General features: G+C 42.0%; 2 protein-coding genes across 2 annotated transcripts in view; both read left to right on the top strand.

Moving 5' to 3' along the window:
- CEP89 (centrosomal protein 89) overlaps positions 1-11573 on the top strand; it is an 80348-nt gene extending 68775 nt beyond the window's left edge. The window contains exons 18-19 of the mRNA XM_073795756.1: positions 4501-4670; positions 9404-11573. Of these exons, the coding sequence (XP_073651857.1) occupies positions 4501-4670; positions 9404-9644 (411 nt within the window). The 3' untranslated portion in view covers positions 9645-11573. The remainder of the gene's footprint in view (positions 1-4500; positions 4671-9403) is intronic.
- Positions 11574-11698: 125 nt separating this feature from the next.
- The window catches only part of SLC7A9 (solute carrier family 7 member 9), a 37627-nt gene continuing 36737 nt past the window's right edge, over positions 11699-12588 (top strand). Inside the window, exon 1 of the mRNA XM_033844568.2 lies at positions 11699-12216. The gene's annotated coding sequence lies outside the window, so the exon portion shown is untranslated. The remainder of the gene's footprint in view (positions 12217-12588) is intronic.

Genomic DNA, 12588 nt, shown 5'->3' with positions numbered 1-12588 from the left:
AAGAAAAGGACCCATTTTGCATGTATGTATCACTGATCATCCACAGAGTAAAGCAGTATTGGGTTTCTCTGGCAGAAATAGCACCTCTCGGACTTCTCTGGTGGTGCAGTGGTTAAGAATCTGCCTGCCAATGCAGGGGACACGGGTTCGAGCCCTGGTCCAGGAATATCCGACATGCCGCGGAGCAGCTAAGCCCGCGTGCCACAAGTACTGAGCCTGTGCTCTAGAGCCTGTGAACCACAACTACTGAGCCCGTGTGCCACAACTACTGAAGCCCACACACCTAGAGCCCGTGCTCTGCAACAAGAGAAGCCACTGCAATGAGAAGCCTGCATGCAGCAATGAAGACCCAACACAGCCAAAAATAAATTAATTAATTAATTAAAAATTTTTTTAAAAAGCACCTCTCGGGACTTCCCTGGCAGTCCAGTGGTTAAGACTCCGTGCTTCCCCTGCAGGGGGCACGGGTTTGATCCCTGGTCAGGGAACTAAGGATCCTGCATGCTGTGTGATGCAGCCAAAAAAATAATAATAAGAAATAGCACCTCTCCATTCATTAAGTAACCTTTAGTTCATCTGCACAATAAGATACCATGCAGCTGTTTAAAAGCAAAAAAAGATACAGAAATATCTCTAGGCTCTATCCTTGCTTTGTTATTTCTTCCAGAGACAACATCACCTTTCAACAGACTACGTAATTTATTGATTATGTTTGTTGGTTACTGTTTGTCTATTCTGACCAGAATAACAAGTGAAGGGATTTTTTCTCTTTTTCTGTTTTTGTTCACTGGTATATCCCAAGCACCTAGAATCGCACCTGGTGCATAGTATTCAATTAATTCAGTAACTATTGGGGGAATTAAATAATATATTTTACAATTTAAAAAATGTAACAAGATCAAAGGCAGTATAGAAAACAGCATCTCAACTCTGCATCAGAAAGGCTAGAAGGACTATACCACACTATTAATGATGGGAATCTGCATAGAAGTATTATGAGTAATAAAGAGCAGTTGTAGTTTGTTCTTTTTTTCCTGGTTTTCCTGTTGGCTTTTATTTCCCAAAGAGAAGGTCTGATCTTCAGAGCGGTTGGCCTTGTCTTGGGAATTTGTCTCATTATTGTTCAACTGAATAAGCGCAGTAAAAATAAAAAAGTTCCACCCAGTCACCCAGAGAAGAAATCTGTGAGCCAGATCCAGGTCAGATAGGGCAGGATCTCTGGGAAAGTGAGGAGAAGAGACCTGGAAAAGGCTTGTCAAAATTCAGAGGTGACAGGGACTTCCCTGGTGGTCCAGTGGTTGAGAACTCCGTGCTTCCAATGTAGGGGGTGCGGGTTCAATCCCCGGTCGGGGAGCTAAGATCCCGAGTGCCTCGTGGCCAAAAAACTAAAACATAAAAAAACAGAAGCAATATTGTAACAAATTCAATAAAGACTTTAAAACTGGTCCACATCAAAAAAAAAAAATCTTAAAAAAAAAAATTCAAAGGTGACATCTCAGGAGACCTTAGCAAAACCCTCCTAAAAGTGAGGACATCAACTTGGAAGTCAGGGCAATGATGAGATCTGGGAAATCATAGCTGCAGGCAGAAGTATTTCAGAACCAGGCTGGGTTCAGAGAGCCAGAGAAGGGACTGCAAGAGAAGTGGTGTGTGAAGCTTGGAAGTTGACCCATTGCTCTCACTGTCGCAGGAACCTCATCTCATCCCAAAAGAATTCAGTGGCCTCCACACAAAAATTCTTTAAGAAAAATAGAAGTATAATTTTCTTACACATGATGTAAGCTCATCAGAAATAATGTTGCCACAAGGGAGATCAAAATTGAAACCTGTACTGTAAGGTGAACTGATACGTTGGTAGGTAGATAGACAAGTAAGGAGGTAGGCAGGTAGCCAGGTAGCTCAAACTCAATAAAACAGTAAAAGCTGGGGAAAAATGCCAAAAAGCAGAGACACAGATGGCCAGACAAAGGAGGATGTGAAATGGAACTGACACAACTCAGGGAAGAAATAAAAGGAAAGGAGAAATGTAGACTAAATTATAAGGAGCCCAGGGAGAAAGATATCATAAAAGCAGGATAAGGGACATAAAGGATAAATGAGAAAGGCAAAGACAAGAAGGCAGAAATAAAAAGAACTAGTAGAGGGAATTCCCTGGCCATCCAGTAGTTAGGACTCTGTGCTTCCACTGCTGGGGGCCCGAGTTCGATCCCTGGTCAGGGAGCTAAGATCCTGCAAGCCGCAAAGTGCAGCCAAAAAAAAAAAAAAAGACTAGTAGAAAGTGATAGGGATGCAGTTTACCTAAAGCAGAAGTCAAAACAATGGTACTTATTCTGCTCCAAAGAATAATTCTTAAAAGTTTTTATTCATAAAATTTTCTGAAATAAATAAAGAGTTGAATCTACATATTGAAAGGGCACGTTAAGTACCTATGAAAAACTGACCCAGGATGGCCCTAGAAAATTGACATCCAGACCTGTGACTTCAAGATAAAGAAAGAATACCTCGGACACCCAAGCAAAAGACCAGGACATAAGAAAAAGAAAATCATGTTGGCATCACACTTCTCAACAACAACACTGAATGCCAGAGAACAGTGGAGGTCCATCTATGAATATTCAAGGATGTTTTCATCCAACCAGGCTGCTCTTCAGACAGCTGTGACCATATAAGAACTCTGCAACATTTTTTCTATAAACCTTTCCTAAGGATCCATCAGCTTGAGTTCAGCCAAGAAGTGATTGGGCACATTTCAGAAGAGTACTGCTCATGAGCAAAGGATATACTTAACTGTGAACTGAGACTTTACAAAAGCAGGGGTAAGGCTGATGCAACTACATGTAGACATACTACAACCTGACAACGTAGAAGGAATACAACCAAGGCAAAAACGATAGGTAAAGGGGGAAGGAAGTTAGAAAGTGGAATGAACTTGCTGATTGCGTCACCTGTAATAACTGAGGTCAAAGGATATCATTTAAAGATGAAAACTTCAGTAGGAGGAGCTTAAGCATATTTAAGTAGGGGAAGAGTGAAGAAAAGATTGTCAGGAGCTAACATTATGCTACTTTAATAAATAAGGGGCCTAAGGACATGTAATATAAAGGCATAAAAATAAAAGTAACCACAAGAAGCAAAAGAGATTCATTCCTTAATAGCAAAATTACAACAGCAAAAAAGAGCAAAGAAAACAGACTACATTAAAGTCTTTAAAAATGTGTGTAGATAAAACAATAAAACATAAGATAAAAGCGAGGCAAACAAATCTGCCCTATAGAAAATATAAATGAGCTGAATTCACCCATTAACAGGAAACAATTTTAGATTATATTATAGAGGAAAACACTATTACATGCCAGAACCAAGAGACAGTCAGGAGCAGTGTTTCAGAAAGATGAAAAATAAAAGGATGAGTGAAGATAATTCAGGTTTATGCAAACAAAAGCAAAGCATAGTTGCGATCTTTACATCCGCCAAGAGAGAGTTCAGGCCAAAAGCACTAAATGAGACCAAAAAAAAAAAAAAAGGGGAGGGCTTGAGAATGCTAAAGACTACAGTTAATAATACATAGTACTTATGAATGCCTACGTACTAAATAACACAGCAGCAAATTTTATAAACTACAGGAGATACAAGGGGAAATGGAAACTTAGTGATAATAGGAGCTGTGGTCCGCTTCTCTTGGTCTAAGACAGATCAAGAAGTTATACAAAAGTAAGAATATAGAAGATTTTACAACATAATCTATAAGGTTTATTTATGTGTGTATATGTGTGTGTGTGTGTGTGTGTGTGTATATACACACACACACACACACAGAACAATCACAAAAATTGATCATAGACTGGCTACCAAAAAAAAAAAAAAGAAAAAGCCTCAATAAACCCCTAAAGTAGAAATAAGGCAGACATTTGTTGATCAAAAAGATAAATACCAGAAATTAATCAACAAAATCAGAGAGCAGAAAATGTTCTTTCACCTGGAAATGTAAAAACTGTATAGTAAACTAACTCTTGGGTCAGAGGAGATGTATAAATTGAATGTCATAATTTCTAATGAGAACTGAACCTATGGGAACTACACGTCAGAATCTATGTGACAACAGTTTTGGAAATGCTCTGAGGGAAATCTATTAACCGTAAGAACTATACAATAAAAATGTAAGAAGGAAAATAAGTGAATCAGGCTTTTATCTCAGTCACCTGTTTACCAATAGAGTATGACAGACCTTGCCAGGTCCTTCTGTTTTAATTTTTATTTGTGGCATATAAAAAACTAGGCACGATGCAAGTCAGAAATTTGGTTTTATTATACTTGAAATTCTTTTATTACTTTATGTGACTTTTGTCATCCAGACTTGCCCTCTCAGATAAGACTTGCCCAGGGCTTACTCAGTTCAGGGCCTCTGACAGGCCAAGGAGTGGAGAGGGAACGCATCCACAAAGCTATTCGCCTGGGCCACGGGCAGCACCCCCTCACTCAGAGATCATCCTCCTCCCCCAGGGGTACAGGAAGCAGGCGGCCCTGAAGATGGGTGACATCAGTCACCGTCTGACAGAGCAGCAGGAAGACTTTGCTAGCAAGACAGCTCAGTACCAGCAGGAGATGAGACACCTCCATCGGATGCTGCAGGACAAGCAGGATGTCCTGGACCAGGCGCTGCAGCAGAAAAGGTCTGGCCACCCCAGCCCCGTTGCCATGTGTTTGTTTTTTGAATGTTTGGTAGAATCCTCCAGTGAAACCCTCTGGACCTGATTTGTTCATTTGATTGCTTATTTTTGTTTTTACATTTTAGTTTTATCTGATTTTAATATTAAATTTTTTTAATATTGGTTTTTTTATTTGCTCCTCGTTTTTTTTCTTTGACAAGATTTTCCCTAGCAATTGACATAGAACGTTGTATAAGTTTGAGGTGTACAGTGTGATTTGATATACATATATATTGTGAAATGATCACCCCAATAAGGTTGACATATCCTTCACCTCATGTAATTACCATTTTGTTGTTGTTATGGTGAGAACATTTAAGATCTACTCTCTTAGCAACTTTCCAGTGTACAGCACTGGTAATTATAGTCCCAGTGCTGTACAGTAGATCCCAGGTCTTTAATCCCTCCTTTAAAAATTCCTGTTGTTTGAATATTGGACTTCCTAAATCAATCCAGTCCTCTCATTGTCCTTCCCTTTTCCCCCCTCTTTTCCATCTCTTTGATATTTTTATTCTATTCCATTTTCTTGGGAGATTTTATTAATCTTTGATTAAATGTTTTATTTCTGCCATTATGTTCTCATTTCTGAGAACTTTAAATTTCAGATTCTTCCCATTTTGTAAGATCACAGTCATAAGATTATGGGTATATCATGTTCTCTGTGGCTGTAAGGTACTCTGTCAGTTACACCTTTGTCCTTTAAACATGTGATAGAGGAGGTATTGCCAGTGTATTGAAAACCCTGGGGAATGGCGCATGTTTTGTGGAGGTGAACCTGGTGGTCCCCTCACGTAGTTTGGGTTCACATTTAAGTCGGCCTTTTCAGGATGGCTGTGTTGTCTTTGACAGACTGGGACGTGAACTGATGCACGTGGAAGAATCATCATGACACTCGAATGTGATTTTCTTCAAGTTACAGTAGAATCCGTGTATTTGTTACCAGACAGAATGCAGACAGCTGTTTATGTTTTCTATCAGCCAGATGTTTCTTAATGCCGGGCAAAATGAAGTCTTATCTAACAGGTTTTCTGTAGTCACAGAAGTTCTTACCACCATAAGTGGTCACTTTGTAAAAGTTGGGCCGGTACCAACTTTCTTGCCAGACAGGAGGTTTAGAATTGCGTTAATAAAATGGAACTTTGTTTTTTACTTTCTCCCTTATTCCATGTTTTGCCCTTTAATGGTTTGAAAGTTAAACATTCTGTTTATGTTCTTTTAGTGGTTGCCCTTGAAATTTCATATGGATACCTAACATTAACAAAAATCTAAAGTTAATCAGCACCTCTACATCTCTACCCGCAAATGCAAGACCTAATGCTCTAACCTAATTATTTCCCACTCAGTTTATATGCTCTTGGTGTCTAGTGTCATTACATGTAGATACAGATACGTGAAGATGAAAAGCAAAGATCTATTTTATATCATTGTTTTTAGCCCCAGAAATTACATATAACTAGTTTCAATATAGTTATTTTATTTTGATTTACCTAGAGTTTACCAGTTTCTTTGCTTACTATTCTCTTTTGCATCTTAGACCTTATTTCTCAGATTATTTTCCTCCTTCCAAAAGTACATGCTTTAGAAGTTTTAGTGAGAGTAAGCTTTCTTAGTTTTTGTTTATCTGGAAATGTCTACATTTTGCCCTCATCCTTGTGAGTTGATTTTTGCTGGGTTCTACCTTGACAGTCCATTCTCTCAGCACATTCCACTGTCTTCTCTGTTTCATTATTGCTGTTGAGAACTCTTGTCATTTTTAAAACTAGATGATCCATCATTTCTCTTGCCTATTTTAAGATCTCCTTTGTCTCTTGTAGTCTGCAGTTTCATTGTATTTAACTATGAATTTCTTTTCACTTATCTGCTTGGTATAAGTTATTCTCTATATCTGTGATTTTGTGTCTTTCATTACTTCCAGAAAATTCTCAGTCGTTATCTCTCTCTCTCTCTCTTTTTTTTTTTTTTTTGGCTGTGCCGTGTAGCTTGTGGGATCTTAATTCCCTGACCAGGGATCAAACCTGTGCCTCCTGCAATGGAAGTGCAGAATCCTAACCACTGGACCACCAGGGAATTACCAGTCATTATCTATCTCTTAAAATAAGTCTTTTCCCCTCATTGTTTCTAGATTTCCTTCTGGAACTCATATTAAATGTATGTTAGACCTTCTTATTGAATCTTTTCATGTGTCTTATCTTTTACATTTTCTATCTCCTTGTTTTTCTGGTCTACATTCTGGGTAATTCTCAATATTTCTGTTTACTAGTTCTCTGTTCAGTTTTGTTCAATGTACTGTTTAACCTAGACATGAAGGTTTTTTATTTCAACAACTGTATATTTCAATTTCAGAAGTACTGTTTGGTTCTTTTGAAAATCTACCTAGTCGTTTTTAAAATAAATTTTTGGTCTTTGCTTATCTCTAATACATCTTTTATTTCTTTTAACATTTTATTCCTAGTTATTTTATATTCTGTGTGTGACAGCTTCATTATCTGCAATTTGGGGGTCTGAAATCTGGTTTTGTTGACTCTTGCCCTGTGTGGCTTATTTTATTCTACGTACAGTAATTTTTTTACCATGAACTCACCTATGGGTTGAGTTTAGTCTGTGGAGTCCTAGGGGCCTGGGCTGAGGATGTTTTCTCCAGAGCAGGTTTGCATTTGCTTTTCTTTGGTGCCAGAGAGTATTTCCAAACCTGGAGTCACTTTAATTTTATTATTAACTTAAAAAAGAATCTACAGTAATGCTTTTTTTAAAATACAAAAGGACTTTAAAAATATTCACAGGGAATTCCCTGACGGTCCAGTGGTTAGGACCCTGCACTTTCACTGCTGAGGGCCTGGGTTCGATCCCCAGTCGGGAAATTAAGATCCTGAAAGCTGCATGGCCAAAACCAAAAAAAATTTCACGATGCCATTATTACATTTACAATGAATGTATAATTTCTTAATAATATTTTTATTAATATTTTTCTGATAAATTTTTCTGATATTTCTTAATATTTTTCTGAGCTGCATTCTGGGTGGTTTCCTCTGCTCAATATTCCACTTCATTAATTCTCTCTTTGGTTGTGTCCAATGTACTTTTAACTCATCCATTGAGTTTTTTCCCTGATTGTCTCAAAAATGTCTTTTTACTCTTGGTTCACTCCAGTCAGGGGCTGGGGATGCTCTACAATGGGGAACAGTGTATATTCAAACCCCAGATTCATTTGAGAACAAGTCAGTGGCTACAGTCCCCAAGGAGCCTCTCAGAGCAGATTTCTTTTGAAGATTGGCAGATTTTTCCACCCAACCATCCCTCCTTTGAGGGTTCTTCACATATATCCACTTACCTGCCTAATTCTGGGACACACAGTTCACAGTGTTGCTAGGAGGAAGAGGGGAAACATGGATGTGAGTGAGCCCTGTGGTTTTCTGTTGCACCCAGTTTGCATGTGCCCAAGACTAGTCTCCATTCTACAGAAATCTGGGTTTCTAGCATGGACTTTTGTCCTCAAAGCAATACAAACATTTTGTTTGCCAAACTCTGTGGTTTCAGTTTAATCCTCTTTTTTTTTTTTTTTTTTCCACCCTTAGAGATTTCCTTCTCTCTTTGTTTTGAGTTTAACTGTACATTATCATGATGTAATGTATCAAACATCTGGGTGTTTTGCATCAGAAAATGGAAGCATGGAGATTTTTTAGACATAGAGTAATTAGTGGGCATCATGGGCTTTGGAAGGAAACAACAGTTCACGAGGAAAGTGACACTGGACGAGTGGATGTGTCACTGGCCTCCCTGAATCTCTGTGGTGTCCTCCTCTTTAAACAACAGTGCTGAGTCCACCTGGTAATCCAGTTGCTAACATTTTGCGTAACCACCGGGCAGTGTCTGTGAAAGAGCTGGCCTTCCCAGCCCTGCCGTCCTGCACGAGGCCCATTCCTCCTCTCAGGCTGAGGCTTGCTTTTCCCTCCCCGTGGGGCTCATGTGAGGTGGAGGCAGGTATCTGGTCTGCTCCCCCAGTGGACCACAGCCCTGTGAGGACATGTGTACCTTGCCTGCCCTGTTTCCTCAGCTGCCCACATGGGGCCCGTCACACAGTCCTGGCTCAGCCTTGGTTCCCTCTGGACACTCGCCCTCCTGGCACATGGTCTGGGCCAGTCTTCTCTGTGACCTGGGCTGTGATCCTCACTCTCCACAGTTGGTCTCCTCCTCACCCTCTCACTCACTCTCTGTGTCTGGGCCCATCAGTGACTCTGTGGATGGAGGCTGTGAAAGGTGTCTGAGTGTTGGTCAGGTCGCAGTGGGGACACTGGAGAGGCCTACAGGGCCCATGCTGTGTGGGCGCCCACAGCCAGGCCGTTGCACTGTAGGTCAGCCACTGCAGTTATCGTGTTTTATTTTTGTAACATTAATGCCGTGGAGAGCAAAGGGTGTGTGCACTGGTGCCAAAATGGAAGAAAAGGCAGGATGTAGGGAGGAAATCTAAGACGTCATTTTCAGCCTGTGCCTTTGTATTTTTTTCTATTTCCAGGGGACATCGGGCTTCATTCGACACTGGGAATCTTTGCTTCAGAACCCACGCACAATGGGCTCTGTTCTCTGACTTTAAACATTCTTCCACTTGGCTTCTCACTACTTTAGGATTCATAAGGGATCTATAAATATTTTTTAAATTGTGTTATTTTAAACTTTTTCTTTATATTGTTTATTTCTCTCAGAGAAATGGAAGGTGAGCTTGACGTTGTTTGGGAGTCCACCTCCAAGGAAAACCGAAGGATCCGAGAACTTCTCCAGGCCACACTGGAGAGGACAGGCCCGTGGGACAACACCAGAGCTTTCGCGGACCACTGCCTGGACGGCATCTCTCAGGGAGACATGCAGGACGGCTGCCGCTTCAGCTTCTGTGACCTGAAGCCGCCTCCCACCTCCCACCAGGGTCTGCCGGAGCCCCTGGGCTAGGGCCCCTCTGTGGAGAGGTCTGCCCTATGCAGGACAGGGAGCGCGGAGGAGAGGGCAGACTCCCGCCCACCACTGCAGCGTTTCTTCTCCTCAGGGCAAGGAAGAAATACTGTCTCAGAAATTTAACCTGCTTTTTTACATTTTGCTTTATTTTAAAAATGTGCTGCTGAACTATATTTAGCCAGTGCACGTCCTCTGACCCCATTGCCACCGAGCCGGGCTCTGTGAGATCCATTGCTCAGGCTAACAGGTGACCTGGCAAGCTGGCCTGTCTCCGGGCTCCTAGGTCTGCGCTGGGAAAGCCCCAGAGGGAAGGGCGGGCAGGCCCGAGCTCTCAACCTGTGTGTTTGATGAGTTAGTTTCATTGGCTGAGCCGTCGATGGAAGCCCCAGCGATGAGACCTGTGCATTCACTCTGGGTGATATTTTATTGTTTGGCAAAAAACAGGTGCTGGTCTTCGTGCCCCAGTAGGTTGTACAAAATCTGTCCTGCCCTCTCCCCGAGCCCTTCCCTGTCCTCCTGGAAAGGTAATTTTTCTGGGGCCACGTAACCTCGCTCCCCTTCTGAGAGCCTTGACTTTGAGCACCAAGGTGGGATCCCTGCCGCACTGCCACCACCGAGAAGGATGCCGGGGTCGTAGTCCAGCTCCACCCTGTGCCATCTCCCTAGGTAGATCACCGCTGCCTCCAGGGCCGTTCCTGGGACTCCTGGCGGTAATGCCAGCTGTCTAGGGCTGCTTGTCCCCGGCATGCTGGAAGAAGGCTGCAAAGGATCCTAAACAGTGTATGGAGGGTAGAATCCTGTCCTATCCTTTTACCAAACCCCTCATAGCTAAGGCCTGTGTGGTTTCAGGTGTGCAGATAGACCCAGCGTTGGTCCCTGGTCATATATAAAAGTTACACACATGTGTTCTTTGATTGCTAAGTGGGAAGTTGACATAGAAAATCATTGTTCTTTTACATTTTAAAAGAGGTTGGGTGGGCTAGATGTTGGGTGGGCGGTAAGGCCTGACTGCTGGTGGGGGGGCTCCTGTCATCCTGCCGGTTTCCAGTCTGAGCAGCAACCGGTCCCATTCTCTCTTGGTCCTCGTGAGTCTTCATGTGGCTCTAGAAAGGTCCTGATCAGGTTGAAAGGAACCCAAGGCAAACAGTTAGAAAACATGACCCCGGGACCCAAGTGAGCCCTGCTGCCTTTGGCACTATTGAAAAGCAGCCCTGGGGAAGTCAGGACTGAGTGGAGAGGATCCAGGCACAAGTGTGGGTGTGCGTTTGGTGTGACAGCAGCTGGGGGGCTGTCCTGTCTTGCCGTTGTCCCGTGCAGAGGGGTGGAGGGATCAGAAGTGACGCCTTTGCCCCTCAACCTCTGAGAACATGGGAGAGACCCCACCCTCTTCCAACAGCTTACATCTCTGTAGACCAGCGGGTCTTCTAACTCTTAGGAGAGGGGGGAATTCTGGATTTTATTAATTTTGATATAAATATATTTATTCAGCCAATATGTTGTGGATGCTTACCTATGTGCACTGTTTGTTGAGAACAGCAGTAGTGACGAAGGCAGACATCATTATAGAGCGTGCAAGGTGCTCAGAAGAAAAGCACCAGGACAGAAGCCCAGAGCCATGAGCTCCCAGAGCAAGCAGGGGCTCAGTGCATCACGGGAAAACTGACGTGTGTGTTGGAGCATGTGGGTAGGTGAACCTGCCTTCTCAACTATAAATTTTATGAAATCTAGATATAGGTCAAGTATTTCTGATGAAAATACAGCATCCGAATTGAGATGTGCTATAACACATCTGGCGTATAAAATATACACCAGATTTTAAGCCTTACTATGAAAAAAATAATTAAAATATCTAATAATTTTTATATTGGCTTTATGTTGAGATAACATTTGCATATATTGGGTTAAATAAAATGTTATTAAAATTGATTTCACCTGGTTGTGGGTTTTGTTTTGTTTTGTTTTTGTTGTTTTGTTTTTTGGTTTGGTTTACTTTTTTTAAAATATGGCCACTAGAAAACTTTAAATCCCATATGTGGCTCCCATTATATTTCCCTTGGACATTAAGAGAATGGGAAGAAGCTGAGGGGAAAGTCAAAGGGACTCTTCCCAACAAGGTGGAAATTTTTAAAGGGTTATTAATAAATAAGGTAAATAAGGCAAATACTGAAAGTGACAGAATAAGGAGGAATCAGAAAGAGTCGCAGGACTCATCCCAGCAGGATGGAAATCTTTAGATGGTTATTTTAATTTATTTATTTTTTTTGCACTACGCGGGCCTCTCACTGCTGTGGCCTCTCCCGTTGCGGAGCACAGGCTCCGGACGCGCAGGCCCAGCGGCCATGGCTCACGGGCCCTGCTGCTCTGTGGCATGTGGGATCTTCCCGGACCGGGGCACGAACCCGTGTCCCCTGCATCGGCAGGCGGACTCTCAACCACTGCGCCACCAGAGAAGCCCTAGAATCAGATTTGACGGACAGCTTTAAGGAGCTAAGATTGACTGTGGAGCCACAAAGCCCCTTGGAAAAACAGCCTGCTTCCTTGCTTACACAGTCCCCAACAGCCTTGCCAGGTGAGTAAGGAAGGTCACTTTCTGGCCTTCCTCCAGGATATTTGGGGGAACTTCAGGGTATTTGGGGGAACTTCAAGAAGAGAGGAATTCACCCGAATCTGTAGGTATTACAGGCGAGTCTGATGATGACTCCTTGACATGGCTTCTTAGCCTAAAGAGGCTATTAAAAGTTCAATCTGGAGGTTCCTTATGAAAAGTTCCAGCAAAGCAGATTTAAAACAGCCTATATGGTCAATTGCTATTCTTGCTGAACTTATGTAAATAATCAGGTCAAGTTTAATGAAACTAAACTTATTTTAAAACAAATGAGTGTGACTTTGGCCATCTTTGGTAGAAATGAGAGTGACTTTAGAGAAAAAAAAATATGCTTCA

This window comes from Tursiops truncatus, chromosome 19 (assembly GCF_011762595.2).
Source record: "Tursiops truncatus isolate mTurTru1 chromosome 19, mTurTru1.mat.Y, whole genome shotgun sequence".
Lineage (NCBI taxonomy): Eukaryota > Metazoa > Chordata > Mammalia > Artiodactyla > Delphinidae > Tursiops > Tursiops truncatus.
The sequence above is the reverse complement of the archived record's forward strand: the minus strand, read 5'-3'. Positions and strand labels throughout refer to the sequence as shown.